This window comes from Hippoglossus stenolepis, chromosome 15 (genome assembly GCF_022539355.2).
Source record: "Hippoglossus stenolepis isolate QCI-W04-F060 chromosome 15, HSTE1.2, whole genome shotgun sequence".
Lineage (NCBI taxonomy): Eukaryota > Metazoa > Chordata > Actinopteri > Pleuronectiformes > Pleuronectidae > Hippoglossus > Hippoglossus stenolepis.
In genome coordinates, this window is record NC_061497.1 from 3,866,239 (window position 1) to 3,891,913 (window position 25,675).

The window sequence follows — 25,675 nt, forward strand, 5'->3', positions numbered from 1 at the left end:
TATAGACATGTAACCCACAGGCTTAAGGTACACTCCAATAGGGGAAATTAATCTGCATGTCTCCTCCACAGTCCCACCCACCATCCACCCCTTTGAGTTCCCCCGGTTTTCCATTGGCCAACGAGTCTTCATCCCCTGCGTGGTCATGTCTGGCGACCAGCCCGTCTTCATCACCTGGCAGAAGGACGGCCGGCCGATCCCAGTCAGCCTTGGTGTCACCATAGACAACATCGACTTTACCAGCTCCCTGCGCGTCTCCAATCTCACACTGATGCACAACGGCAACTACACCTGCATCGCACGCAACCAGGCAGCCGCCGTGGAACACCAGAGCCAGCTCATTGTCCGAGGTGAGGAAGGGGACATGAATTAGGAAGGAGGGACTGAGGTGAAGAGGAAAAAGAAGACAATCTCTTTTAGTCTTTTCTTGCATCTTGTGCCGTTTGCCACCAAATATACAACTTTCACAGATTATCTGTCGAATTGTTGTTGACATTTGATGTCTGTTTGTGTCAAATTTAGTTTTAATTTGAGTATGACAGCCAATAATTATATCAGATTTTCCCCTTATTTTTATCCCTGGTTATAATAAAGCAACCTATGAATCATATGGTCACTTGTCTTTCAGTCCCTCCCAAATTTGTGGTACAACCTAAGGACCAGGATGGCATCTATGGAAAAGCGGTGATACTAAACTGCTCGGCAGAAGGTTATCCTGTCCCTACCATCCAGTGGGAGTACTCTAAAGGTAACATATGGCACATACACTTTACATTCTGTATAAACACACCTCTCACCGCCCCAGGTTTGGTGAAAGTGTTGGCAGTCGTGCTGAATTTGTGTATGTTTCGATTTATTGTCCTACGGCAAAACTTATTTTTTGAGGTAGATGACTTATTTCTGAATGCCAACACAACCAATATAATGTCCACAGCCTTAAGGTTGTATGCATACAAATACTCACTTTCAGTTCAAACAAGCACTATGAAATGAGAGACAGCAAGGGTTTTATTCTACACGTTTTAATTCAGCCTTTACCAATAGCAGTGATTCTGAAAACAAGGATTTCCCCTCTAATGAGTGACCACTGCTTTTACTTTTGTCAGTTTTGATTTGGTTACTCTTTATAATATGTAACTGAGGCTCATATGGTGACATGGTTTATGTGTTGTTCATTCAAAAAAAAGTATTATCAAACACACAGAAGGCAAAATACATTTAACCCTGCCAGCAACTTGTCTCATTCCATTCAGTGGTGTACGAGGATCTGGGAATCATGCTGCCTTTGATGAATTTGAAACAAAGATTAATGTTAAATTCAATTCTAAAGTGTGAGGGCAAAATTTAAGTGGTTGTTTCTTTTGTCATGCTCCACCCCTCCATAAAATTTCATGAAAAACTGTAATTTTGGTGTAATCCTGCTAATATACAAATAAACGCAGATGAAAACATGCCAGAGGTAATATTTATATGAATTCATCTGGACACTAAGTTTAACCATAAGTAAAACTAAGAATGTCCTGTTTTTACGCTGAATGTCAACAATATTAGGTACACTGGTACGATAATGCAATCCAGGACAAATACTGTTCAATAAAGTTCACTTTCATGATGTCAAGATCCTCAGGGTTTGTTTTAAATGCTAGTTCCATTACATGTTGGCATACATTGATGTACAAGCTTTTACAATGGCAATGCAATGACAAAATTATATAGCCTCCTTCCATTATTGTTCATTAGTCACTCTTACAGTGTCTCTTTCACACACTGATATAAATAGGGACATAACCCTTTATAAAGCGATCATATTTGTGGTGAATGACTTTGCTCTAAGCATTTCTATGAGAATGGAGAAAACAAAATTGTGAGCCAGTGTAAGTGTCCGTCTAAAACTCTGTTAACACTCGCTCTCTGCTCTGTGACAGGTGCCGGGGTCCCTCAATTCAAACCCATCGCCCTCAACTCAGGCTTTCGGATCGAGGTGCTGGTCAACGGCTCTCTGCTCATTAAGCATGTGCTGGAAGAAGACAGTGGCTTCTACCTGTGTAGAGTCAGCAACGATGTTGGAGCTGATGTCAGCAAGTCCATGTATCTCAATGTCAAAAGTAAGTCTCGTGGGAAAACAGCACCTTTCTACACTGAGGAGCGTAAATTCAAACATGTATTCAGTGTTGGTCCGTGCTATAGATGGTCATGTCTGCCTTCGATTATCTTAGTATTTATGGTAATGTCCCATATGTGCTGTCACAAAATGATTACACCTGACTGCATCTAGTCCACTCCTCTGTTGTGGGCTCAGGTGCTGGTAACATTAAAGTAAAACATTGTCACTGAAGCACAGAGGTCAAGTGAGTTGATCTGGAGTGGGCTTTGTCTGTGACAGTCAGGCCACCAGCAAGATGCCATCATGGTGCTTGCTCTGTGCTTTCTGCCTGACTGAATCCCACGAAAGCAACGCACACAGCCATCCCCACCACATCTCTTGGAAGAAAGTACAGCATTTATCCGCTGTGTGGCTAAGGACTTAGCTCCCCTCCATTAAGCCTTGAATTCTGCATGCAGACAGGAGCTGCCATGTGGAAAAGAGGGGCTGAGGGATGGAGAAAAAGGGGGTTGAAAGAGAAATGCCTTATCCACAAATGTTCCCCATCTCCCTGTGCCTTTCTTTCTGTTTTCTGTCATCCTCCCTTTCCTGTGCATGAGATACAGCCATTTTTATTTTATATTATTAACTCTCTCTTCCTCTAAGTACATTCATGTCCCTCCGATCATGTCTATCCGATGTGAAATGTAAATTTTGGGCTGCTACATCACAAAATCAAAGGATTGGACCTAACACCCGTCATGCTCACATTACCACATATGCATGAAATACAGTTATGCAACCACCTTTTTCAGCTTCTAACCAATCATAGATCACCAAAAATAGTTTTACGGTAACTTTAGTTGTAATTGTTGAGATATGTCTTGTACAAACCCATTATTACATATGATAACATAAATTAAGCAGTTTATTTTACCAAGGCATTTAAATTCATGAATTTCAATCAGAATTATTTATCTAGTAATATTTCATTTTTTAAACAGGAAGACTGCCCTCTTCAGGTTGAAAGAACACTTCATAAATAATGAGTGTCTAATACATGATTATTCACTATATCGTCTCAAAAACAGAACTGCTAAAAGCATGGATCTGACAGTCTACATACACCAGGACTTCCTCTATAGCACAGACAGTGTCACAAATAATGTATTTCTCAATTCCATGAAGATACAGTTCTTCATGGTTCTGTATGGGCTTATGATCGTGGATTTACGTGTGTGTGTGTGTGTGTGTGTGTGTGTGTGTGTGTGTGTGTGTGTGTGTGTGTGTGTGTGTGTGTGTGTGTGTGTGTGTGTGTGTGTGTGTGTGTGTGTGTGTGTGTGTGTGTGTGTGTGTGTGTGTGTCTACTGTGGCTGGGTGCTCAGTTTGATCTGTCACTGCAAGATGAGGCTTTTGGCCTTGTGGCTCTTATCAAGCCCGAGCAGAGTACTCCCTGCTGAGTGTCTCACTGTCTGCCAGCCGCAGCCAAATAGTCAACATGACCCCTCTTGTCTGACTCCAGCCCAACATGCTCCCTCACAAACATGCATGCACCAACTCTCAAACCAACTCTGTTTAGCCCTTTATGTCATTCAAATGTTAGTCACAGTTCACATGTCTTTGAAAAACATACATTTGAAGTGTATTTGTAATTATCTGGTAATTGCTAAAATAATGTATACATATCCAGATCAAGAGGTTTCACTTCTTAAAGTCCTTACATAGAAGTGTAGATTGAATGCTCCACACTTTTTTATTTTACAACACTTAATGACAACATCCTATATGATATATACTATATATCACACTGTCTTCTGGCCAATCAGAGTAACATTACCATATTGCAGGATAGGATTACTGACACATATGGGCAATATGACAATTTGGCAACTGAACACTGAGACAGCATTTTACTGTTGATTTGTCTTTATGGCAAATATGTTTACATGCTGCTTATAAATAAATTGCATGTATTGAGCCACAAGTCAATTAAATGCGTTGATTTCTCATGTAAACTTATCTTAATTTACAGTTTAGATTATCATATTGCTTATTGGATCTGAAACAATAAGTTTGTAATCAATTTGATAATGACTTCATCATATAGTGCATTTTTAAGCATTTCTGTCCTTTTGAAGCATTCTTTGTTTGCGGTTTTCCCTATGTGAGGATTTGCTATATGTCATAATACATTGAATATATTTGGACTTTGGACTTTTGATCAGACAAAACAATTTGAAGTTGTCACCTGGGGTGAGTTTTATAGACCAATTTGTAAATCGATCAATCTAAAAAAGGTCAGCAGATTTATTGTTAAAAATAATAATTGTTAGTTGCAGCATTACTGCATTATTTTATATTTCATGTCAGCTTGTTTTGTGCACATTTTTGAGAGACAGCATAAAGAATTATGTACTGTGACCCTAAATTTTTTAACGTAATTTTGCCATCTGTCTTTTCCGATGCTGATTACTAAAAATAGACTAGAAATATGGAAACAACGCGCTTTGTGTTGTTTATAAGACTTTTACAAAACTATTTGGTACAGACAAAGTTTTCACAGTCTGACAAACACCGGTGCTGTAGGTGAAGTTGTCACTCAGTGGAAGCAGCTGCTTCTGGATTTTAGTTGTGGGATAATCGTCTCAAAGAATTTAAGTACTTGGATTTCTTCTGTAACATATTATTAATGATCTTTAAGGCTGTGTGTATGTGTGCACATGTACTTCTGTCTTAGCAAGGGCCAGTTTGAGTTGTAAAAATATGGACTGAGGACATTTTGGGAAAACAATGATATTTTGGCAGATCCTACCAATTTCAAAGGGCGGTTTTAGGGTTAGGAATTGGTTTTAAGGTTCACGGTGAGGTTAAGGTTAGTGTAAGAGACACGAGGAATGCATTATATCAATGATTATCCTTGTGTCATTGAAAAGTGTGTGTGTGCGTGTCCTAATGTGCAGGCAAGGAGCTTGTTAACCCTTAAAGCCTCTCCATGTGCATACAAGTACAGCGTTTGAGGCTGTAATGCTCGGTAATGTCGGACACTGTGATGTTCTGTACACTCTGTGGTGTTTTCATGTTGTTTATCCTGGCCAGCCTACACCACTTGAGCAGTGGCAGCTACTTAAGAGGCTTAGGAGCCAATTAGGGAGCACACAAGCTGACGCATGCTGAAGTGCTCATGTGATAGATAGCATGATCTCCACTGTGTATTATTAGCTGTCCAAGTGAAGCTTGATGTATCAATGTGACTCACCGGATGTAGACTGCAGGTATAAGCCTGCCATTGGCCGTGTTTCTCACGCAACACTTTTCTCCCCTTCCACTATCTGCATGCATCCCCGTCTTGCATCGGGGAATTTTATATTTTAATGACAGCAGTCGCCTCCCCGTCTGCAAATTATTCCACCTAAACACTATTTGGCAGGCGCGATGTTACTGCATCGTCCACCCAAGTCAATTGTGATTGGATTATAGAAATACAAACATGCCGAAACATTTTAGTTTTTGTTTTTAGAAGAAGAGGGAGTGAGCACTGTGAAGAGAGGTCTGGCTATGCGAGACTCATGTATCAATATACAGGAAATCATTAGATCAAATTGAAACTGAGCTGTACTGTGTAAACACATGCATGGTGATAATGGTATCAGGTTACATAGGTGACACAGATGAGCAAACATGCTCATAAGCACACACAAGGACAGACATTAGCACACAAAGGGCTGCACACATCAATGCAAAGACATAATGTAAAGGCACAGATATAGTGCAGCACAGTGCAGCCATTACAAAAGACTGATGGGCCAGGCTGCTAATGCAGTGGTTTAGATAGATCCCACTCTGCCGGGCTATTGTGTAGACTCCGCAGGAAATGAATTGTTGCTATTGTGATGTCGTAGCTCTGCACTTTCATTGTTATGAGTGTCTGTGCATAGGCTAATGTCTCGTCATAATACACCATGTATCATCCTGTGTGAACGTGGCCACTGCACTAACAGCCAGGAAAAATTGCTTGCATTCTGTGCACCGGGACTAAGTCGTACATGGCTGAAAGTGCATGTGCATGGATGTGCTTATAATTGTGCAGCCCTCGTGTTACATTACACAACCATATCCACATACTGTTGACATGTAAATGTCAATAAGTTAAATATCCAGCTCTTAGTCGGTCGGAAAAGCCTTAAGATCATTATGATGCTATGTTGTGAAAATTGTGAATTTTGACGAAACAGTGTTGCCCTATCATATGTTTGATAAGAGTCCCTCCCTGAAGTTATCTACTTGCCAATATTGAGTCATAGAGCCACAAAAAGTATGTCTCATGTCACAATCATCATTCCACTCACATGAACGTTTCTTGGGCTGGTCTACATGCTATACAGAGCAACAAAATGCATGGTTAGTCCATGATCTTACTCATTCGCACAGTGTTTGCCCGTTCAAGGCTGCTTGCAGCTTTGATGTCAAGTTTAGTTTATGATTTTATGTGCGGCTTAAACAAATCACTTTTTGGCAATTTCCAGTCAAGCATCCCTACCTCCAAAACACATGCAATTCAGTCCATTCATTAGCAATCCATGGTGGATGCTATCAGAGTCAGTCAACAGCCACTCAATGTTTATCAGGGCCAATTAAGACCAATCAGGCCTATTAGGCATCATAATGTCAGCAGACAGTGATGAGGACGGAGCACATAATGAGGCCTCACTGAAGAGAAGTGGTAAATGGTCTTGTGGTCACTGTACAGTCTCCAGCAGACTAACCATGAGGATATCCCTTCTTCCTCTAGTCTCTATTTCTTTTATCTTATTTACTCATCTGCAATCCATCCCCCTCCCTCGCTCCTCTGTACAGAAGTCCACCCAGTCTGCAGGCATCCATTTGGTATCATGCTCCACGTCCAAGCCAATTGTGCAGCTAAGAGAATTATTTCAGTACATTGCAGGCTGCCAGTGAACCAGTCATCTTTGTGCGTTCACCACAGCCCACCCTCCCCCCACACCCATCCAGCCCGTCTCTTCCCCCAGCACCCACTTACATTGTGCCTCCAGGGCAAGGGAGCTATACACAACCCGGCTCCTCTTCTGATGTCTGGCCCTCGTGGCCCCATTGAGCTGGGCGTGCCCTGTGGCTTATAGACTAGCCTTCCAGGCAGCCAGTGACATAGTGTGGGGTGAAATGTAGACGAGCATCCCCGTGTTCTCTACATATGCTATATTACTGAGGATGAGGCCAGTTAATGTAGACAGAGGGAAAGAAAAGCTGACTTACTGATTTTCATAATTTAAAGAAAATGTCAGAATCACATACGGACAGAATGAACATAATCCCCCTATTGAGAAATCCAAAGCAATTCAATCAATCAAACCTCAGATTTCCCTAAAAGCAATAACTTACAACTTTTATAGACTGAATGATAACATGATTTTCTTTTTGCAAAAAATGCAACTTCCAAAATTAATCTTGACCTTTCAGCCTTCTGTCTTGCTAATAACAATTTTGCTGAAGTAACCGTAATGCTTTTCATCACATCTGTCACATCTCACTGAACCTCTGCTGTGGTTCATTCTTTGATCTCTGATGAATAGTCCCACACTGAAGAAGCAATTCTGTTCTAATTCAATTATGTGTTAACATCATTCTCCTGACTCCTCCGTTGGACTAATTCTGTTTCCCACATCACAAAGACTTAGAAACATTTTCTATTTGTGTCTTTTTTTTTGGCCCTGCATTGCGACATTCAAGGCGTGATTGTGTAATCATCATCATACTCCTGTGAAAATCAATGGCAGGTCCATGTTCTATTCCTGGCTACTAGAAATGGCCCTTTTTTCGAAGAGTGGAGCCTGGAGATAGAGAGAGCTAGAGAGGAAGGAGGAGAGGGAGGAGGGAGGGAGGTGAGGTGGGGAGAGAAGAGGAGAGACTGTCCGATGCTGGTTGGCATGGTAACCTGGCCAGGTGAAAGGGAGCCTGGGAGAAGGGGGGGTGGCGGGGAGGGGGGTTGCTTTTGTCTCACGGGAGTAGCCTATCAGCAGCCAGCCTATCCCCCACAATCCCCTGCAGGCTTAAATGTATCATCACTGCCCTCTGGGTTGCTGTGGAGGAACAGGGCTCTCCTCACCTCCACATAAAAGACACATTGTGCCGTGCAGAAAACACACACTGTGCACTCCGCTGCTGTTCTTTGGTTTTCCCAAAAGCTGCAGTGGTGATGTTTTCTTTTTTGTTTTTCCTTTTATACTAAAGTGAGCTCCAGATACAGCAGCAGATTTCTAGGAATAATCCTAGGGTGAAAATAGACACGTGTGGGACTGTAACACACACGACTGGCATCCATCCTCCTCTCATAAACACATCACATTGAATTGGTTTCCATACAGAATCAGTGCATGCATGCTTGTCCTCTGTGTGTCTGCATGTGTAAAGGGTAGTGATCTCTATTTAGTCATCTATTTACGCTTCATTTGAGCTCATCATCGTTGTCGCTTGGTTTACTCTTTAAATCTTTACAGAGATCCAACTGGACAAGGAAACATATTTTAGTGACTGAGAACGATGTTTAGGATTAAACCCTTTGTGTGTTGTCTCATATGTTTCCTTTTGTCTCTTACCCTTGTTTCTTGACTTTATTATATTCACACATTATTCCCATAATTCCACTCAGTATTAAAGAAATACATCAACACAACAATTACAGCGCCACAAATTGTGCCTCAGGGCTGGCTCAGCTGGGCTACTCGCGCACATAAATATTCTTGTTCACATATGCATATACCCAGACACAAGTTGCATTCATGTTTTATTTTCTGTTGAGTGTAGAAACATCCAATAGACGTGTTAAGTTTCAGTCAATAAATTAATGTCGATTTATTTTCTGCAGTTCTTACAACTGAAAAGCCACTGCTCTGATTGGCTGAGAGATCAAAAGATCAAAAGAACCTCCCACCACACACACACACACCAAACCTGAGATGATTGATCGATTGCAGTTAGTCCACAATTCAATCTAACAAAGCTCAGACTTGCTCCTTTGATATTTCTTTCCCCAAATAAAAATGTATAAATTGGATTACACATAGTGAACATTTATGAAATATATATTTTTCTTAAAATTGAATCGCCAACAATATTTCCAGTAATAATTTTGTGATTATTCCCTTGGTGCAGCGCGATCAAACCATTGTATCGGCACATCAATAAACATTGTCTGTTGAGCTATCTAAGTCATGGGAACTACAGTATTAATGTTATATGTAGCTTTCATGTGTTTCCCCTCCAGATCCTGGATGTTGAAATGCTTTTAATGTTTACAGCACAGACACCCTCGACACACCTCTTTTCACTGACCTCCTTTTTGTCACCTAGCACAGTATCCCGATGTGCCAGTGTGAGTGTCAACAACACTGCCCTGTGCTACCTCCAAGCCACTTACACGGCAAAATGAAAGTAACTGTGCTCTAATACGATAACGTTTACATAAAGCCTCAGCAGTTCTTTTTTTCCCCTCACTTATCCAAATGTGTCTCACAAAAAATTCATACTTGTCATGCAAAATAAATCAGCGTTCTTTTCCACAGCCGAGACCCAAATGGCTGCAGAGTGAATAAGAGATGAGGCTTAAATGTTTGCAACCTCTTGCCTGACACTTCCCATCACATCACTGGAGTCACTCTTTGTGTGTGTGTGTGTGTGTGTGTGTGTGTGTGTGTGTGTGTGTGTGTGTGTGTGTGTGTGTGTGTGTGTGTGTGTGTGTGTGTGTGTGTGTGTGTGTGTGTGTGTGTGAGAGTGTGAGAGAGAGAGTGTGTGTGCTCACAAAAGACAGAAAACGAGAGCATGCACAAGCTTGCGTGTTTGTGTTTGTGTGTCTGAGCGTGTGTGAGCATCTGGGAGCAGAGGGTTGTTATACACTCGGCTGGGGTGTAATGAGGCATGTATATAGTTAGTGTGTGTTTAGTGTGGTGTCTTCAGAGTGTTGTTAGATCCTCACTGTACCATTTAGGACCCTTAGATACAAGATACACAGCATTGAAGGGCAATGTTGCGTTCGTCACAGTTTATTAACAAAGCTCACAATATGTTTGTTGTCTACTCTAATTGGGTTTTATTCCATGATGTGTTTACATTTAAATTTAACAAGTAACTAATTATTAGGATTTTGCATAGTGGTTTGATGAGTAGTTTCCCCTTCGCTGGGTATTACATTAAAATGCCACAAAATCATTGAAACAAGAATACTAAGGCCTCAAAGGGTTCAATATAAAATATATAAATTCATGAATCAAAAGTCATTAAACTTGTATTCTCATAAAGCTCCTCACAACCACAAGGGTTTTACTCTGGTTATTTAGAAATATTTGATTTCCGGAGATTATTTTTACTTCATAATGACATTTTTCATGCTGGAGGAGTAGTCATCTATCACTTCCCTTCACCTTCATATCCTTCCTGCCTTCCTCAGTTACTTCAACCACTAACTGGATAACGACCCAAAGAGTAACACAAATTTGTTTTCACAGAGGTGTGAATTTTTCTCTGAGGAATATTATGAATACCTTAAACATACCAATGTTATTATCCAGGACTTAACCAGCTAACACCAGCTGCTGCTGACAACACTGTCAGGAGATTAGTCTTTGCACCTTGGACAATGTCTAATTCAATTCTGGCAGTCACCAGTAACAGTGTGTCCTCACCTTGCATTCGTGACATCCAGTCAGGATATCTGATCATTTGCATGGTGGTCAAAGACGTTTCACCTCCATGCAGAGAAACACTCTTACTGTGGGGTTCAGGAGTATGGAGGCAAGAATAGTACTGACCTGCTCTGTGACTGTAGCAGAGCGGTGATGCAACATTAACCCACACAACCGCAAGGGTCAGGGAGTTTCTTGCCCCTCGATTTCTCTCCTCTGCTGACACAAGCCGATTATGCAGGTCATCCAAAGAAATGAGACTCTGTGTTGTAGGAGCTAGTGAGTCTATTGTGTAACAACAAACCATCATTGGACCGAGCTGCACACATTGTGATGTTAGCTTCTCTCCGGGCCTTGAACATGCTATTCAATCACATTTCTTCCTCTGCAGCGTGCTTTTATCATGTTGATCCACAAAGTTTCATTCACAAAGACGAATGTATGTGCAGTTTGCTTTTCTTCCATCACCATTACATACAATGATCCACTGTTTTATAGTATCGTATTCTCATTCTTATTCATAGCTGAATATCTTCCCTGTTACATTACTTAGCAGAACAGCTTAATAGTTGAGTTCTGTCACACGTTCACCATGTGAAGAGTACAAAGGCTTCATCCTTATTATTTAATCTTTCTGTAGTACTCAATTATAGGCAATTTCCTCTGTGCTTACCATATTCACAATTCCTAAAGTGATATTGTGGTAGTAAAAGTAGTATTATTGCTCGTCACCATGTCAACAATGACAATATCCTGTGCATCTCTCACTCCTTTGGGAAGAAACCTTTGCATCCGACTGTAAAACATAAAACAATCAATGGATGTTTGGCTCGACTGGTTATGTAGAGAGGAGGAGAGGGAGGAGGAGGTGAGGTGTTTTTATGCTCTATCATAATGAAAAGAAGTCAGCAGACTGATAAACAGTAACAGTGCAAGGTATGGTCCATTTACCTTGATGGATGCAATTGCATTTTAACCTTATCCATCCTTGAGTGGGGTTTTTCTAATGTGACATATTTGTATTTTATTTTAATATTCTTTATCTGTTTTATTTTTTTGTAGTGGGGTTAGGGTTAAGTCTAAACTTGTTTGTATTTTTAGATTTGTCAGCAGCAATGATTGCAGAGAGAGAGAAGTGCTTAGTGTTCCCCAGTCTTCCTTCTTCCTTCTTCCTTCATCCATGTTTCTAAACACAATCATTCTGCAGCCGCCCCCTTCGGTCTGTTTGCTGACGACACTGAGAACAGCAAACCTGGAGGCACTCAGCTGAAATTGCAATCAGCTGTTCTGTGAACAAATGAAAAATGATTTACAGTTTAGTCCACATGTACTTGCAGCTTATGTCAATGACTGTGTGAAGAGTTTTACATAACTGTGAAAAAGTATGAAAATTATTTTAGATAAGAAAAGGTTGAGTTTTAATAAATTTAAAATTGTTTCACAGTTAGCTATATTTGTATATATTGACTCTTAATGTTTTATACAATATTGAACACTAACTTACACTATGTTTCTTTGATCATCACGTCTGTATGTTTTCCGTGCGAAACAAATCAAACATTAAATCGCCTTCTCTTTCTCTCCACCTTATTTTCACACCAGTCCCGGCCATGATCACATCCTACCCCAACACCACGCTGGCCACGCAGGGTGAGGAGAAGAAGATGAGCTGCACAGCTCACGGTGAGAAACCCATCATGGTGCGATGGGAGAAGGAGGAACGCATCATCAACCCCGAGACCAGCCGCTACGTGGTTTCTGTCAAGGAGGTGGGCGATGAAGTCATCTCGACCCTGCAGGTAGGAGAATGGGCAACTCAGTGCATGTGTGACATTTGAGTTGGGGACATTTATTGGATTGCTACTATCCATTACATACAGGAAATGAAGCCATAGCATGAGCAAAATAATTTCATTTGAGTTATATGTGGGTCTAAATCAGTGGTCCCCTGATGGTCAGGGCGCCCGCGCTTACTTGTCTAAATTACATTTCTAACCCTGCCAAGTATAACCTTGCAAAATGTGAAGATATCAAATATTGTCAATTTTTTTTTACATCAATATCACAATTCCAACCTCCTCTCACGTCTGTGCATCCATCAGATCATGCCCACAGTGAGGGAGGACTCTGGCTTCTTCTCCTGCCACGCCATCAACTCCTTCGGTGAAGACAGAGGAATCATCCAGCTCACAGTGCAAGGTATGAATTCGCCTATCTATACTGCCCGAAGAAAAGAGAAACAGCGCATGTCAACCCTTTTACAAATCACAGATGGTGGAAGTCTGAGTAAAATAACAATCTGCTTGTCATCTGTGTGACTTGAAGAGCCCCCGGACCCCCCAGAGGTGGAGATCAGAGAGGTGAAGGACAGGACCATCGCCTTGCGTTGGACTATGGGTTTTGATGGCAACAGCCCAATCACAGGCTTTGATATTGAGAGCAAGAACAAATCAGGTACAAGAAAACATGATTCTGTGATTAGTTGATAGTTTACCATAATGCACACATATTTATTTCACATAGAACCAGTTGAAATACTTACGTTTTCCTGGGTTTTGGTTGATGAATTATCTCTGCATTCCCTTTGTCTCAGCACCATCACTTAAATTAGCCTGTCCCAATGCACTTAGCGGGATCTGACCTCTCCCCCTGACTTCCGCAACCCCAATAAACCCTGCCCTCTCCCCTCCACAGCCTCCTGGGATACCGCTCAGAAGACCAAAGATGTCTCACCTCAGCTCAACCAGGCCACCATCATCGACCTGCACCCCTCCTCCACCTACAACATCCGCATGTTTGCAAAGAACCTGATCGGCAAGAGCGAGGCCAGCAACGAGCTCACCATCACCACTGATGAAGCAGGTGAGAAGGAACCAAGAGTATTTCACCCTCAACCATATTAACAGTCTGATTTTGAAGAGCACAAATGATTTGCAGATACAGGGATGGCAGAACATTTTGTTTGTAATGACAATCATAACAAAGAGAAAAGAGCAGTGAGATGGGAGAGCAGGTGGTGAGTAAAAGACAAGAGGCAAAAAGAGGTAAAAGGCCAACAGAGCCAATTCATTAAGAGCCCGGTGACATCAGCTCCATTGGCTCCTTTTGCATTATTGAACACACGCTGACCCCGCACTAAAAGCAGAACTTTTCAATTAGCGGCCTCAGTAGTAAATGTCACACTACAGTCAATAGACTGAGGCTGAAGCCCTCTACGCCTTCATCTCCCCCCTCTGCCCCCTCCTCACAGAGCCACACTCACTCGTTGTAATCTTTGAGACAGCTGTTGGATGTGTACAGTTTTATGACGTTCATGTGTTGGTGATCTGATCGCAGCTCCTGATGGACCCCCTCAGGACGTGCAGCTCGAAGCCCTCTCCTCTCAGAGCATCCGCGTCGCTTGGAGGGTGAGTTAATCCAAACGCTGTGGGTTCAAAACGTGTGTGTGTTTCTATGAAGTGAGAATGTAGCTGAGTCCAAATAAGTAAAATTAGAGAGGACAGCGCTGATCTTTCCTTATTGGCCAAGAATTACTATTTTCAATCTGCAAAATAAATCAGTGCTGTTTAACTCCTGGACATCATTTAGTAATTTAACCTAGTGCTGCTCCAGAGGAGCTGCTCAGCGGCAAACTGTAGAAGACTGAAGCCCCCAGGTGTGACTCTATTTTACTGTATGAATGTAAATCAGGCAAACAGCATGTGTGCACAGTTGGTTGTTCCTGTATAAATACTGTGTGGTTGTGTGCGTGTGTTGAGTAGCTACTGTATTTGAGGAATTATCAGTCTTCTTCTCTTGTAGTTTAGGTGAGGTAACACATGTATGCTAAGTTTTGATTCATTTTCAATTGTGTGCAGTTTTTAAACCATAGATCGTGTCATGCTGAGTTAATAAAAATATGTAATGAATATTAATTTCACATGTGGCACCAGAGTGTATCTACAATACATTATGTGGTTCCAAACATCCCTGACCATCTCTCTCTTTTCACTTTGAACAGTCAGATTTGAATGCATCATTCTGGGTGTATTCAGGTGTGTTGAGGTCTCCACATGTAATTGGATAACCCAGGATGCATATCAATGTCAGGGGAGAACAGGGAAAACAACTGAGTGTACCTCCCTGGACCTTGTAAGGTATAGGCAAGACAAAGTACTCAAGGGAGAGCACAACCACCATGAATAGAGTTATTGTAATATTTAACTGTCAAAAAGTGATAAAACTAATGTCGGCAGTGAGTGCAAAGAATCTGTAAGTTTGTTGTCGAACAAAATGTAGTACTTTTGTATCCAAGTACCAAACAACTGGGACATTCATCCCCACTGTCTCAAATACTCTTTGTCATTCCTCTCTCAGCCTCCCAAGAAGCACCTCCAGAATGGGGCCATCCGAGGCTACCAAGTGGGCTACAGAGAGTACAGCTCAGGTGGAAACTACCAGTTCAGTGTGATCAGCGTGGAAACCACAGGGGACAATTCAGAGAGCCTGGTGCTGGACAACCTGAAGAAGTTCACCCAGTATGGAGTCGTGGTGCAGGCCAGCAACAGCGCTGGGACTGGGCCTTCTTCCACAGAGGTGGCCGCTACCACACTAGAGGACGGTAAGACAAGAGGATGTGGAGACAGACTTTAAAGTGGAATATTGTGTACAAAAAAATAATCAGCAGAATATGGAAGTGAAAGTCTGACAATAAAACTTGTCAAAAATTTAAAAAAGAAATATGCTTGAAATGTTCACTGCACCAAACACTTGATGTATTTATTTCATGTTGTCTTTACCCCTGTGTGACTGACACAGTGTGGTTTAATCTCAGGGAGATTTGTGAGGATATATTACAACCTAGTGGAGATCAGTGGGTACTGCCACCTAAAACGTTGCTGTCAGTCCAGTGGTGTCTTACTCAAAATCCCCTGATTTCATTGCTTGTTCTCTGGTTTAACTCTTCAGTGCCCAGTCGTCCTCCAGAGAACGTCCAGGCCACAGCCACGTCTCCAGAGATCATCTCCCTGTCCTGGCTGACCCCTCCCAAGGACGCTCTGAACGGCAACCTGCTGGGATTTAGGGTCATCTACTGGGCCAACCTGCCTGATGGAGGTACACAGTAACACCTGCATGTTTCTAAATAACAAGGCATATCAAAGGCATAACCGTCACTTTGTCTGTGTCAGACATGCTCTCTGTGGCATAGAGAAATAAATTGCATTGCGTTTTCATTAACAATTACACCAGCTTTTTACATTAGCAGATATGAATACTTACATTGCCAGGAATCCACAAATGTGACCAAAGTATTCAGGAAAAAACCAAGCAGAACAAACAGTATACAGACACAAGCACATTCATCACTCTGACAGTCTTGGTCTGCATCTGCTCTCAGACAGGACCAATCAGACTGTCTGATACACACCATGTGTATGATCCAAATGAAAAAACACCATTCACTCATCACATAAACTCAATAAAAAGGGTACACATGAGTCTTATTATGAAAAAATTTAAATGAAGTATTATTAACAAATATATTGCTTTCCCGAAAGGGTTTAAATGGCATTGGTTTTCTGAGCAGCATGCCAATCGTTTTGACTGGTAAATGTAGAAAACAAAAAGGTTCCCAAACAGAAGAGACTAGAGAGAGCGACTGACCTTGGTGCATCAGTTGTCTCCAACTGAAACATTAATACGTCATTTCCTAACATAAGAATAAATTGTGCTTACTGTGAAGTAAGTACTTCAAAGGAAGCATAAACTACTAACTTACAGTGGATTGTGGGTACTTGAGTGACCTCTACTGTCGGCCCAACGTCTGTGTGGTCCTGTGGAAGTGAGGCAGCATGGCATGCCATTGTCACATGCCAGGTTTGTGTCAGTAGGATTGGTTGTGACAGCGTGATTACCTTTGACCCCTGCCCTGTCACATCATGTTGGCCTGCCTATAGAGACTCTCTGGGCCTGACAGCTAGGACTAGTTTGCATGGTAACAGTCTGTAACTCAGTGAGCGATTGGTCAAATCATAACTTACATGCTGTTATACATGTGTGTGAATGTGTGGGGGTGGGTATACTACACAATCACAGATAAGAGCAATTCATCATTATGAAATTATATATTGACAGAATATATATTCTCATTGTCCAGCAGAGGGGGATATAAGCCCTTTCTAACACACTGGTGCAGGCTCCATCACTATACCAGTGATATGTGAATCAGCTTGGCTGCATACACTGTTACTGCTGTTGTCATTGTCTGTATCATGTCCACAAAACAGTGTCATGTGTATCACGTTAGTTTAAAAGTCTCATATTTATATTCCTTGTTTTGTTTTGCAAACAACATGTAAGAACCTTGTTTTCCTTGAATTGATTGTCTTGGTAACATTACTTCATATCATGACAATAGTTCAACACACATATGCAACACACACACACACACACATTTGTGTAAAATGCTTTTATTGTGTTTTAAAACGTCTGCAGTCCTGCAGGTGAGATGGTATTCCAGTTGTTTTAATTGCTCATTAAAAGCCAGAGAAGAAGAGCTGCAGCTGGTCTCTGGAGAGGAGAAAAAAGAGAGGGAGAAGTAAACGGTTTGAAGAAGAGCTATGGACAGAGAGCAGTGACACATCAATAATTCAAACCCTCACAGCTGAGGTAGCAGGTTGCCAGTCAAGGCCTGACACCACAGCAGACCTTGGATGTAGGGTTGTTTAAACTTTGTTATTGAATATGAAATTATATCCAAGGCTGTTCTATGACAGCCCGGGCCCTGACATCTATTTATATATGTGATCGGCCCTATGATATATGAGTCACGTGTTTGGGCCTCTGTCATCTTCTCATATCACTGGATTATTTACGATAAGAGACTTGTATTGGATAAGGCCTTTGACTGGAGGTGTCATCACAGAATTTAATTGTATCCCTCCATTCTCTCCTCTGCTGCTTTCTGCTCATCAGAGCTCGGAGAAATCAGGAACGTGACGACCTCCAAGCCCTCTCTGGAGCTGGACGGACTGGAGAAGTACACCAACTACAGCATCCAGGTGTTGACCTTCACCAGAGCAGGAGATGGTGTTCGCAGCGAGCAGATTTACACCCGCACCAAGGAGGACGGTAGGACATTTAAGTTCCCTCTACAAAGAAAGGGTGCAATCCTCCGACTTACTTACTACAGTGGGAGTTTGACTCGCTGCTCTGGGGTCACAATGTCTTGAGAACCTCCACCTCCTACCCCTCAGCCTCCACATACACAGACGTCGTAAACAAACACACATATGACATACCTTTGTTAAAGCTAAGTTATTTAGGCTGTCTAGGACTCCAGTAGCAGCACACACACTATAGATTATAGATTTGTAATAAATGTGACAATAAAACCAACGAGAACATTTAAGTGCAGTATGTCTTTAAAATGTGGAAATTTCATTTGAAACTATTGTAACGACCGAACCTGTACTGTCCATGAAGCAGTAAGTCCTGTAGAATATTACATCTGTCTTTATGTTGTCATCATCTTTTCCTTTTAGTTCCTGGTCCTCCGGCAGGTGTGAAGGCAGCAGCTGCCTCCAACTCAGTGGTGTTTGTGTCCTGGCTTCCTCCTCTCAAAGTGAACGGCATCATCAGGAAATACACCGTCTTCTGCTCCAACCCACACCCCACGGTAACACCTTTAAAAAATATATGAAACCAGATGTTCAGTATTTTGAATTGAATTAAATATGTTGTATTACATATACAAGGATACATGCTAAGAAAAACAGAGGTAAAAAGAAGAGTGAATATTGGAGATTTCAGATTCACCAAGTAGCCTGAAGCATGACTCCAAATGAAAGCTAAGGAGACATGACACATCTTATCAGTGTTTTCCACTAAAATTATTATGACAGGTTTAACACCACTTTGAAAAGCACTTTGAGTGGTCATTACTCTCAGAAAAGCTCTATATAAATACAGACTGTTTACCATAATGTGAGCAAGCACATGGCAAATAGTGCTGCACACATCAATACAATGCAGCAATGGAGCAAAACACCAAGTTGGAGATCTCTTATGTTATCTTGAGAGGTGTAAAAAGAAATTTGGTTCATTATTAAACTGTGGTGGGACAAATGAGAAAATGGCGGACCGCCACAGTCTGTTTACTGTTTAAAAGTAAATGAACATGGGAAATAATTGTTTTATCTGCAGCCGCATGTGAGACAGTCGTGGATGTTTTTCCTCACCCAGGTGAGCAGTGAGTTCGAGGCTGCCCCAGATGTTTTCTTCTACCGCATCCCCAACCTGAGCAGGAACCGGCAGTACAGCATCTGGGTGGTGGCCGTCACCGCTGCAGGCCGTGGAAACGCCAGTGAAATCATCACCGTCAAACCCATGGCTGAGGGTAGGTGAAGTCTTATGGACTCTACCAAGTTTGTGTGAGAGTTTACATTGTTCAAGGTTTTACCAGGACACAAATGCACAGTGCAGAAGTTTGAATGCTAACAGCATCTCTTGATAGTGATTACCCTGTGTGACCCCATTCTCCTCAACTCACTGCACCCATGTGGATTGCTGAAAAAGTAGACTGGCAGGGGAGCATGAGCTGAGTGTAAATAACTCGTTGTTTGGCCCTGTCAGCATTATCATGCTTGGTGAGAGCGGATAAGCTGATTGCATATGCTGATAGGTCCCATAGTGTCTGGAGTGAGGACCCACAGTTCCTGGGACATGCACACCCTGTCTGAGGTCTAGGTGATGGATGCTCCCTCCTCTCTGCTGCACGGCTCTGAGAGAGAGAGGGAAACACCATCACACTCTGTCCCCAGAGTCTGTGACGTTAGGGGCTTAGAGAGGACAACAAATGTGAAAAGCTGAAAAACTCAGTCTGTAATCATTTAGAAAAACTACAACATCTTTTTTTGCTGACGCATCTCCTGAGTGGCCTGATGAAGCATGTGTGTGCTTTTGTAGCTCCGGCTCGGATTCTGACCTTCAACAGGACAGTGACGACCCCCTGGATGAGGGACATCGTGCTGCCTTGTAAAGCAGTAGGTGATCCATCCCCAACCATCAAGTGGCTAAAGGAGATGTGAGTTTCTGTCAGCCTTAAAGCTATGAAGTAACAGATGATTAATAAATACATGCATACATCTTCTGAGTCATTTCAATTTGTCTCTCTTCAAAAACGTGCAGCTTATTCTAAACACATCTATTTTTCAGCAATGGTACCCCAGCACCTGTTGTGATTGACAGCCGACGCAGCGTCCATGGTAACGGCAGCCTCGTTATTCGCACAGTGAAAGCAGAGGATTCTGGGAACTACACTTGCGTGGCCAGTAACAGCTTTGGGTCTGACAAGATCGTCCTCAACCTGCAGGTTCAAGGTAAGAAACACAACTTGTGGACAAGCGGCACATCTAAGACTGTATAAAGATGGACCACATGACAGCTCCCTGAAATTGAAGCGTCTCGACCACCACCTGGTGGCTGGCTGGAGTATAGGTCATAAACTCTGCCTCCTCCATGTTAGCAGATGGGACATGGACCTAACTAAAAAGTAAAAGTTAACGTCAAATACATTTTAGGTAGTTCTGGTCATGCTGTGTGCCCAATGTTAAGTGTTTCAATAAGTGTGGTCTTGATTACTTATTTCATGCTATAAAATTCGGGTGAATTGTCATGATCGACAGCTGAAGCTGACTGGTGATTGGTCAACCGCATGTATCAATGGGAGCTTGCCCAACCCGATTGCTACTGTGCAGTCTCTGGCTACGAAGTCCTTGCCTCAAGGTGGCAGCCTTCTTACCTGGGATATTTTCCCCTAATTTCTGGATAGTGGGAGGAAGTGGAGTTCCGTTGTCCATCTTTGTATCCAGTCTGTGGTATTTACCTATAGCTGGAGATTTAAGAATCTTGTCAACCTTTTTTGGAGGCAAACGAAACTTTGTGTCTGTTCAGATTGTTGTACATTGTTTTTGTCCCAAGACTAATCTTAGTAACCATAATCAAAGTAATTTTAGAGCTTTGCATGTTTTCTTCCTTTAGTTCCACCTGACCAGCCTCGTCTCACTGTGACCAAGACAACCACCACCTCTATAACGCTCTCCTGGATCCCAGGGGACAACGGAGGCAGCTCCATACGAGGTCAGACTCTCACCACTATGTATATTCTTCACCTTTTTCCTAGTTTTTGTTCTTTTTGTCATCCCCCATCCTGTACTCTTCTTCAGGCTACATTCTGCAGTACTCGGAGGATAACAGTGAGCAGTGGGGTAACTTTGCCATCAGTCCCAGTGAGCGCTCTTATCGCCTAGAGAACCTCAAGTGTGGCACCTGGTACAAGTTTACTCTCACTGCCCAGAATGCAGTGGGGCCAGGACGCATCAGTGAGATCATTGAAGCAAAGACTCATGGGAAAGGTATTATTTTCTTTTTTTAAGAAATTGCACAGTAGAGAACTTGTGCATCTGAAATTTGAGTGTGTGAAAGAGGTTTTTCCCAATGATGTGCAAAATCATCTCTCTTCTCACAGGATTCTTTCTGTTGTACACACATTATTAGTGTCAATCCTTGGATTTACTGAAACTTTTGTCCATGCTTTGCAGTTTTTTAATTTCTCAAGGACGCATTCCTCTTAAATTCACATACTGAGGCTTTGTTTCCCTCTACAGAACCTCAGTACTCTAAAGAACAGGAGCTCTTCACAAGCATCAACGCCACCCGGGTCAAGATAAACCTGAATGGCTGGAATAACGGTGGATGCCCCATCACCTCGTTCACCCTGGAGTATCGGTCTGTAGAAGCGCCCACGTGGACCACAGCACAGCGCACCTCCATCACAAAGAGCTACGTCCTGTACGACCTGCAGGAGGCCACCTGGTACGAGCTGCAGATGAAGGTCTACAACAGCGCCGGCTACGCAGAGAAGAGAGTCAAGTTTGCGACTCTCAGCTACGATGGCAGTAAGTTCATATTTCATGCTGACTTTAGTGGCTGTAGCTTAGATTGTGTGCCGCTGCCTATGACACCACCCTCAATCCCACTGTATGCAACCACATCAGATCATTTTAATGATCTCTGTTGAGATAAAGGATAATTGCAACCCTGGGAGATCAGTGGTATTCTGCCACCACCACTTCTGAACTGAAGACCTGCCACTTTGTTCCCACCCTCACTGACACGCTGCAGCTGCTGAAGAGAAAAATCCGGCTCAGCACGTCACTTTGAAGGATGGGTTCAGTCTCGGGTGCAGCTGGGTAGAATAGGAGCCAGGTATTTCTGCAAGTTCAGCAAAAGGTCGAGCGATATTAGCAGATTGCAGCTTCTTGTGGTGGAACCGTGCACATGACCAGTGTTTTGCAAGTTCACACTTAAAAAGAACAAGCTCGAAGTTCAGTTCGTAAACATTAAAGTGAACTAGTTTAAATTCAAAGTTCACAATTTAGAATTTTGAACTAAGTTCGAAGTTTCAAAAATAAATCAGTTCACGGTAATCATCATTTTTTTAACCTCTTGAAGCACACCAGGTCTGTTGATATTACAGACATTGAAAAGTTCATTTATATGAAACAAAGTTTTGTCATTTCAGACACACTATACCTTGTCTAAAAGCCCATAACAACCATGTTCACCCAAACCAAACACCAAGCAACTAAATTCGCACGTCAATACAAACATGTGGCTTTTCAGCATTTCATTATTACTTTCACAGGTGCAAACATAAATTCGAGAGTCAACTTAAACACGCCAGCAGGCTTTTCAGCTCAGCTCTATGCAGTCTCTTTCAGTCTCTGTTCGTGTTCCTCCCATGTGCGTCTCTCCGTGTCTCTGTGTCTCCTTCGTGTCTCTTGTGTGTGTGTCTCTCTCTCTGGCAGCTCCGCTACTGTCTTTTGAATCCAGGGAGAGTTGATTGGCCAACTAGGCCAATCCCCTCTCCCTGGTTCACCTGGAGGTTCTCACTGAGCCCCCTCCACACTCACAAGCCCAGACTCCACAGATTCCAGTGGTTTTAGTCCTAAACTCTTTAATTCTGCTTCTCTGTTTTACAATAAAATGTGGCACAGATAATGTTCAGATGTTGTGCCATGGTTTACTAGAGGTTTTGGGCTACAAGGGATATTACGTGTAAAACTTTGTATGAGGTGAAATAAAATAAAATCTGATTTGATGGCACTGTAAAACATGAGCGTTGTTCAGTCCCCCGATAGTGATGGACGCTCATTTATTGAATACTTAGGTGTAAAGCTCCTGAAAAGAACAGTTCCTGTCATTCAGAAGTGCCAGCATCTGTTATAACATAATAACATACGACTCCTACACAGGTACCATCGCACCTCTGGTGAAGGCACCCAATGTGAGTGAGGAAAACTCAGGCGGGGGTGAAGGTTTGAAGATGATGGTCACCATTTCCTGCGTGCTGGTGGGCATCGTTGTAATCTTCATCGGGCTGCTGGTGCTGAGGAGGAGGAGGAGGGAGCAGAGGCTCAAGAGGCTCCGAGGTGAGACGAGGCTGACGTGTGACGATGTTTGCCTCTGGTCGCTCACATGACATATTTTAGCTGCTGTTGTTGAACGTTTAACAAGTGAGATGACGTTTTCTCTTTGTTTTCCAGATGCTAAAAGTTTGGCTGAGATGCTCATGAGGTAAAACTGTTGACCAATTGGACTGTTTTGCTTTAGTATCTCAGAATGAACACGTTTTTCACACGTTTTTGTTTTGTCCTCCACAGTAAAAACACACGCCCAGCTGAGCCCATTAACAAACAGCAACAGACGCTCCGCATGCACATCGACATCCCCAGAGCCCAGCTCCTGATAGAGGAGAGAGACACCATGGAGACTGTTGGTACGCACACTGAGAGTTTTCTGCCTCTGACAAACAACAAGCAGCTTTTTTTTGTCATACAGGAAATGAACTTGGTTATGGAAATCCTGAGGTTGTTTTTGTTGCTGTCCCACAGACGACAGGTCCACTGTGTTACTGACCGATAACGACTTCGGGGAGACCCAGAAGCAGAAGTCGTCCACAGTCACTCACACTGTCCACTACCAGTCGCTGTCCCAGGCCACCGGGCCGCTGGTAGATGTGTCCGATGCCAGACCAGGAACCAGTAAGTCCAGTACGGACACCTTTTTTAAAAACTTCATCACACAGAAGTTGTACATACGGTTTTGTTTTGTTTCTATTGGTTTCCAGTCATGCACCTTTTCCCAGTACCTTTTGATTTTGTTACTTTTCTCTGGTGTGCCTCTTTTATTGCTGGTGCATGCTGCATGTGTTGATGACTGCACAGAACAAAGTGAAGTGAGCTAGTTCAGGCTTAAGCTGCTGCACGTATGTTGCCTGTTGCCTGTTGCCTAACAAGATCAGAGGATTCTACTTTCAAATAAGAACTATTTCCACATGAGTTGACTGACTTTAGAATGGCCTTCAGCCTCCTTCCCTGAGTGTAGATTAGTGCAGTCCCTGTTCTAAACCTGCCCGTTTGTTTGGGCTGTGTTAATGCTGGTTGCAACTTTCTCTCTGAAACTGTAATAGTGACCCGTAGTAATTGAGCCGTGGCAAATAAAGAGAAGCTAAGCTGCTGGACTCAGTCCACAGAACCCTGAAGCTGCACAAAGAGCTGTTCACCTGTCTATTCAAAGTTGAGTGAAGCTCAACTCAAAGTTCACAGAGCCCTGAACTGGAGAATCAGCTGTTGTGAACGTGATAGTTTCATGATCGATCGTCATATGTTGATTAGTTCCCAGCCGCTGCAGCTACAGAACGCTGGTCCCCTGTTTAGTCGAATGTTATTAATATTGAACACATGCCAATTGTGAAGCCGATATGATGAACGGTTCACGAGATAAACATTCCACATACAGATCGACAGATCTTTTTGGAATTAATAGATAGAATATCTATAATTTTAAATAAATAGGTAAGAAAGCATAGTGGGATATTCTAGAGATGTTCCACAGAACCACATTATGTCTGTTTATGTCACTCCTGAAATGTCTGTCAGCTGTGAGTTGGTTATTATTAAATTTCTATTTGTGTCCAGAAGTGAAGTTGCTGGTTTGGATCAGTTGGTGATGACAGTGGCTGCAGGGGCTTTGATGACCACTTCATTATCTTTACTGAACTTTCCGTCCTCTTTGTGTTTAATTTTCAGACCCTACGGCCCGCCGCACAGCCAAAGCCGGCCCAGCTGCTCGCAACCGCTACGCCAGCCAGTGGACGCTGAACCGACCACACCCCCCTGTCTCCTCCCACACCCTCAGCACTGACTGGAGGCTGCCCACACCCAGAGTCGCAGGCTCAGTCGACAAGGAGAGTGACAGCTACAGCGTCAGCCCATCTCAGGACACAGGTAAACAGCAGTATCTTTAAATGTTTGTTATAACGCTGCAACACTTCTCTTCACCTCTAACAACAAACCAATATCAGCTGTCGTACAACTTTAACAAAGTCACATTCCAATAATTCTGTTGCTAACACTTGTCACTAATCCCTCCACTAACTCCGGCCCACATCCAGACCGAGCGAGGAGCAGCATGGTGTCGACAGAAAGCGCCTCCTCCACCTACGAGGAGCTTGCCCGAGCTTACGAGCACGCCAAGATGGAGGAGCAGCTGCGTCACGCCAAATTCACCATCACCGAATGCTTCATCTCTGACACTTCCTCAGAGCAGATGACGGCAGGAACCAACGACTACACCGACAGCCTGACCTCCAGCACGCCGTCCGAATCAGGCATCTGCCGTTTCACTGCTTCCCCGCCCAAGCCTCAGGACGTCAGCCGGGTCATGAACATGGCCGTGCCCAAGGCCCACAGACCGGGTGAGGCCACGCTGTCCAAAGACCGTAGATCTGTCTGCCTGAAACCCCAGCGGCTAACTTTAACTACAACTGGCCTCATTATGATGCTGACAACACTAA

The 25,675-nt window shown here is 42.9% G+C and overlaps 1 protein-coding gene across 4 annotated transcripts in view; it reads left to right on the top strand.

Annotated features, from left to right (window-relative positions):
• Positions 1-25,675, top strand: part of dscama (Down syndrome cell adhesion molecule a) — an 86,019-nt gene that overhangs the window by 57,501 nt on the left and 2,843 nt on the right. For 2 of the 4 annotated variants that reach the window (XM_035179238.2, XM_035179240.2), the window contains 24 exons: positions 72-350; positions 629-748; positions 1,926-2,105; positions 12,379-12,575; positions 12,879-12,975; positions 13,102-13,230; positions 13,471-13,638; positions 14,113-14,183; positions 15,133-15,376; positions 15,724-15,870; positions 17,731-17,886; positions 18,300-18,433; positions 19,000-19,153; positions 19,723-19,840; positions 19,972-20,135; positions 20,797-20,895; positions 20,982-21,170; positions 21,423-21,713; positions 23,073-23,249; positions 23,364-23,394; positions 23,481-23,596; positions 23,712-23,870; positions 24,909-25,106; positions 25,274-25,576. In XM_035179238.2, coding sequence (XP_035035129.1) covers positions 72-350; positions 629-748; positions 1,926-2,105; positions 12,379-12,575; positions 12,879-12,975; positions 13,102-13,230; positions 13,471-13,638; positions 14,113-14,183; positions 15,133-15,376; positions 15,724-15,870; positions 17,731-17,886; positions 18,300-18,433; positions 19,000-19,153; positions 19,723-19,840; positions 19,972-20,135; positions 20,797-20,895; positions 20,982-21,170; positions 21,423-21,713; positions 23,073-23,249; positions 23,364-23,394; positions 23,481-23,596; positions 23,712-23,870; positions 24,909-25,106; positions 25,274-25,576 — 3,921 coding nt within the window. The remainder of the gene's footprint in view (positions 1-71; positions 351-628; positions 749-1,925; positions 2,106-12,378; positions 12,576-12,878; positions 12,976-13,101; positions 13,231-13,470; positions 13,639-14,112; positions 14,184-15,132; positions 15,377-15,723; positions 15,871-17,730; positions 17,887-18,299; positions 18,434-18,999; positions 19,154-19,722; positions 19,841-19,971; positions 20,136-20,796; positions 20,896-20,981; positions 21,171-21,422; positions 21,714-23,072; positions 23,250-23,363; positions 23,395-23,480; positions 23,597-23,711; positions 23,871-24,908; positions 25,107-25,273; positions 25,577-25,675) is intronic. The other 2 variants (XM_035179239.2, XM_035179241.2) reach the window with 1 other exon arrangement.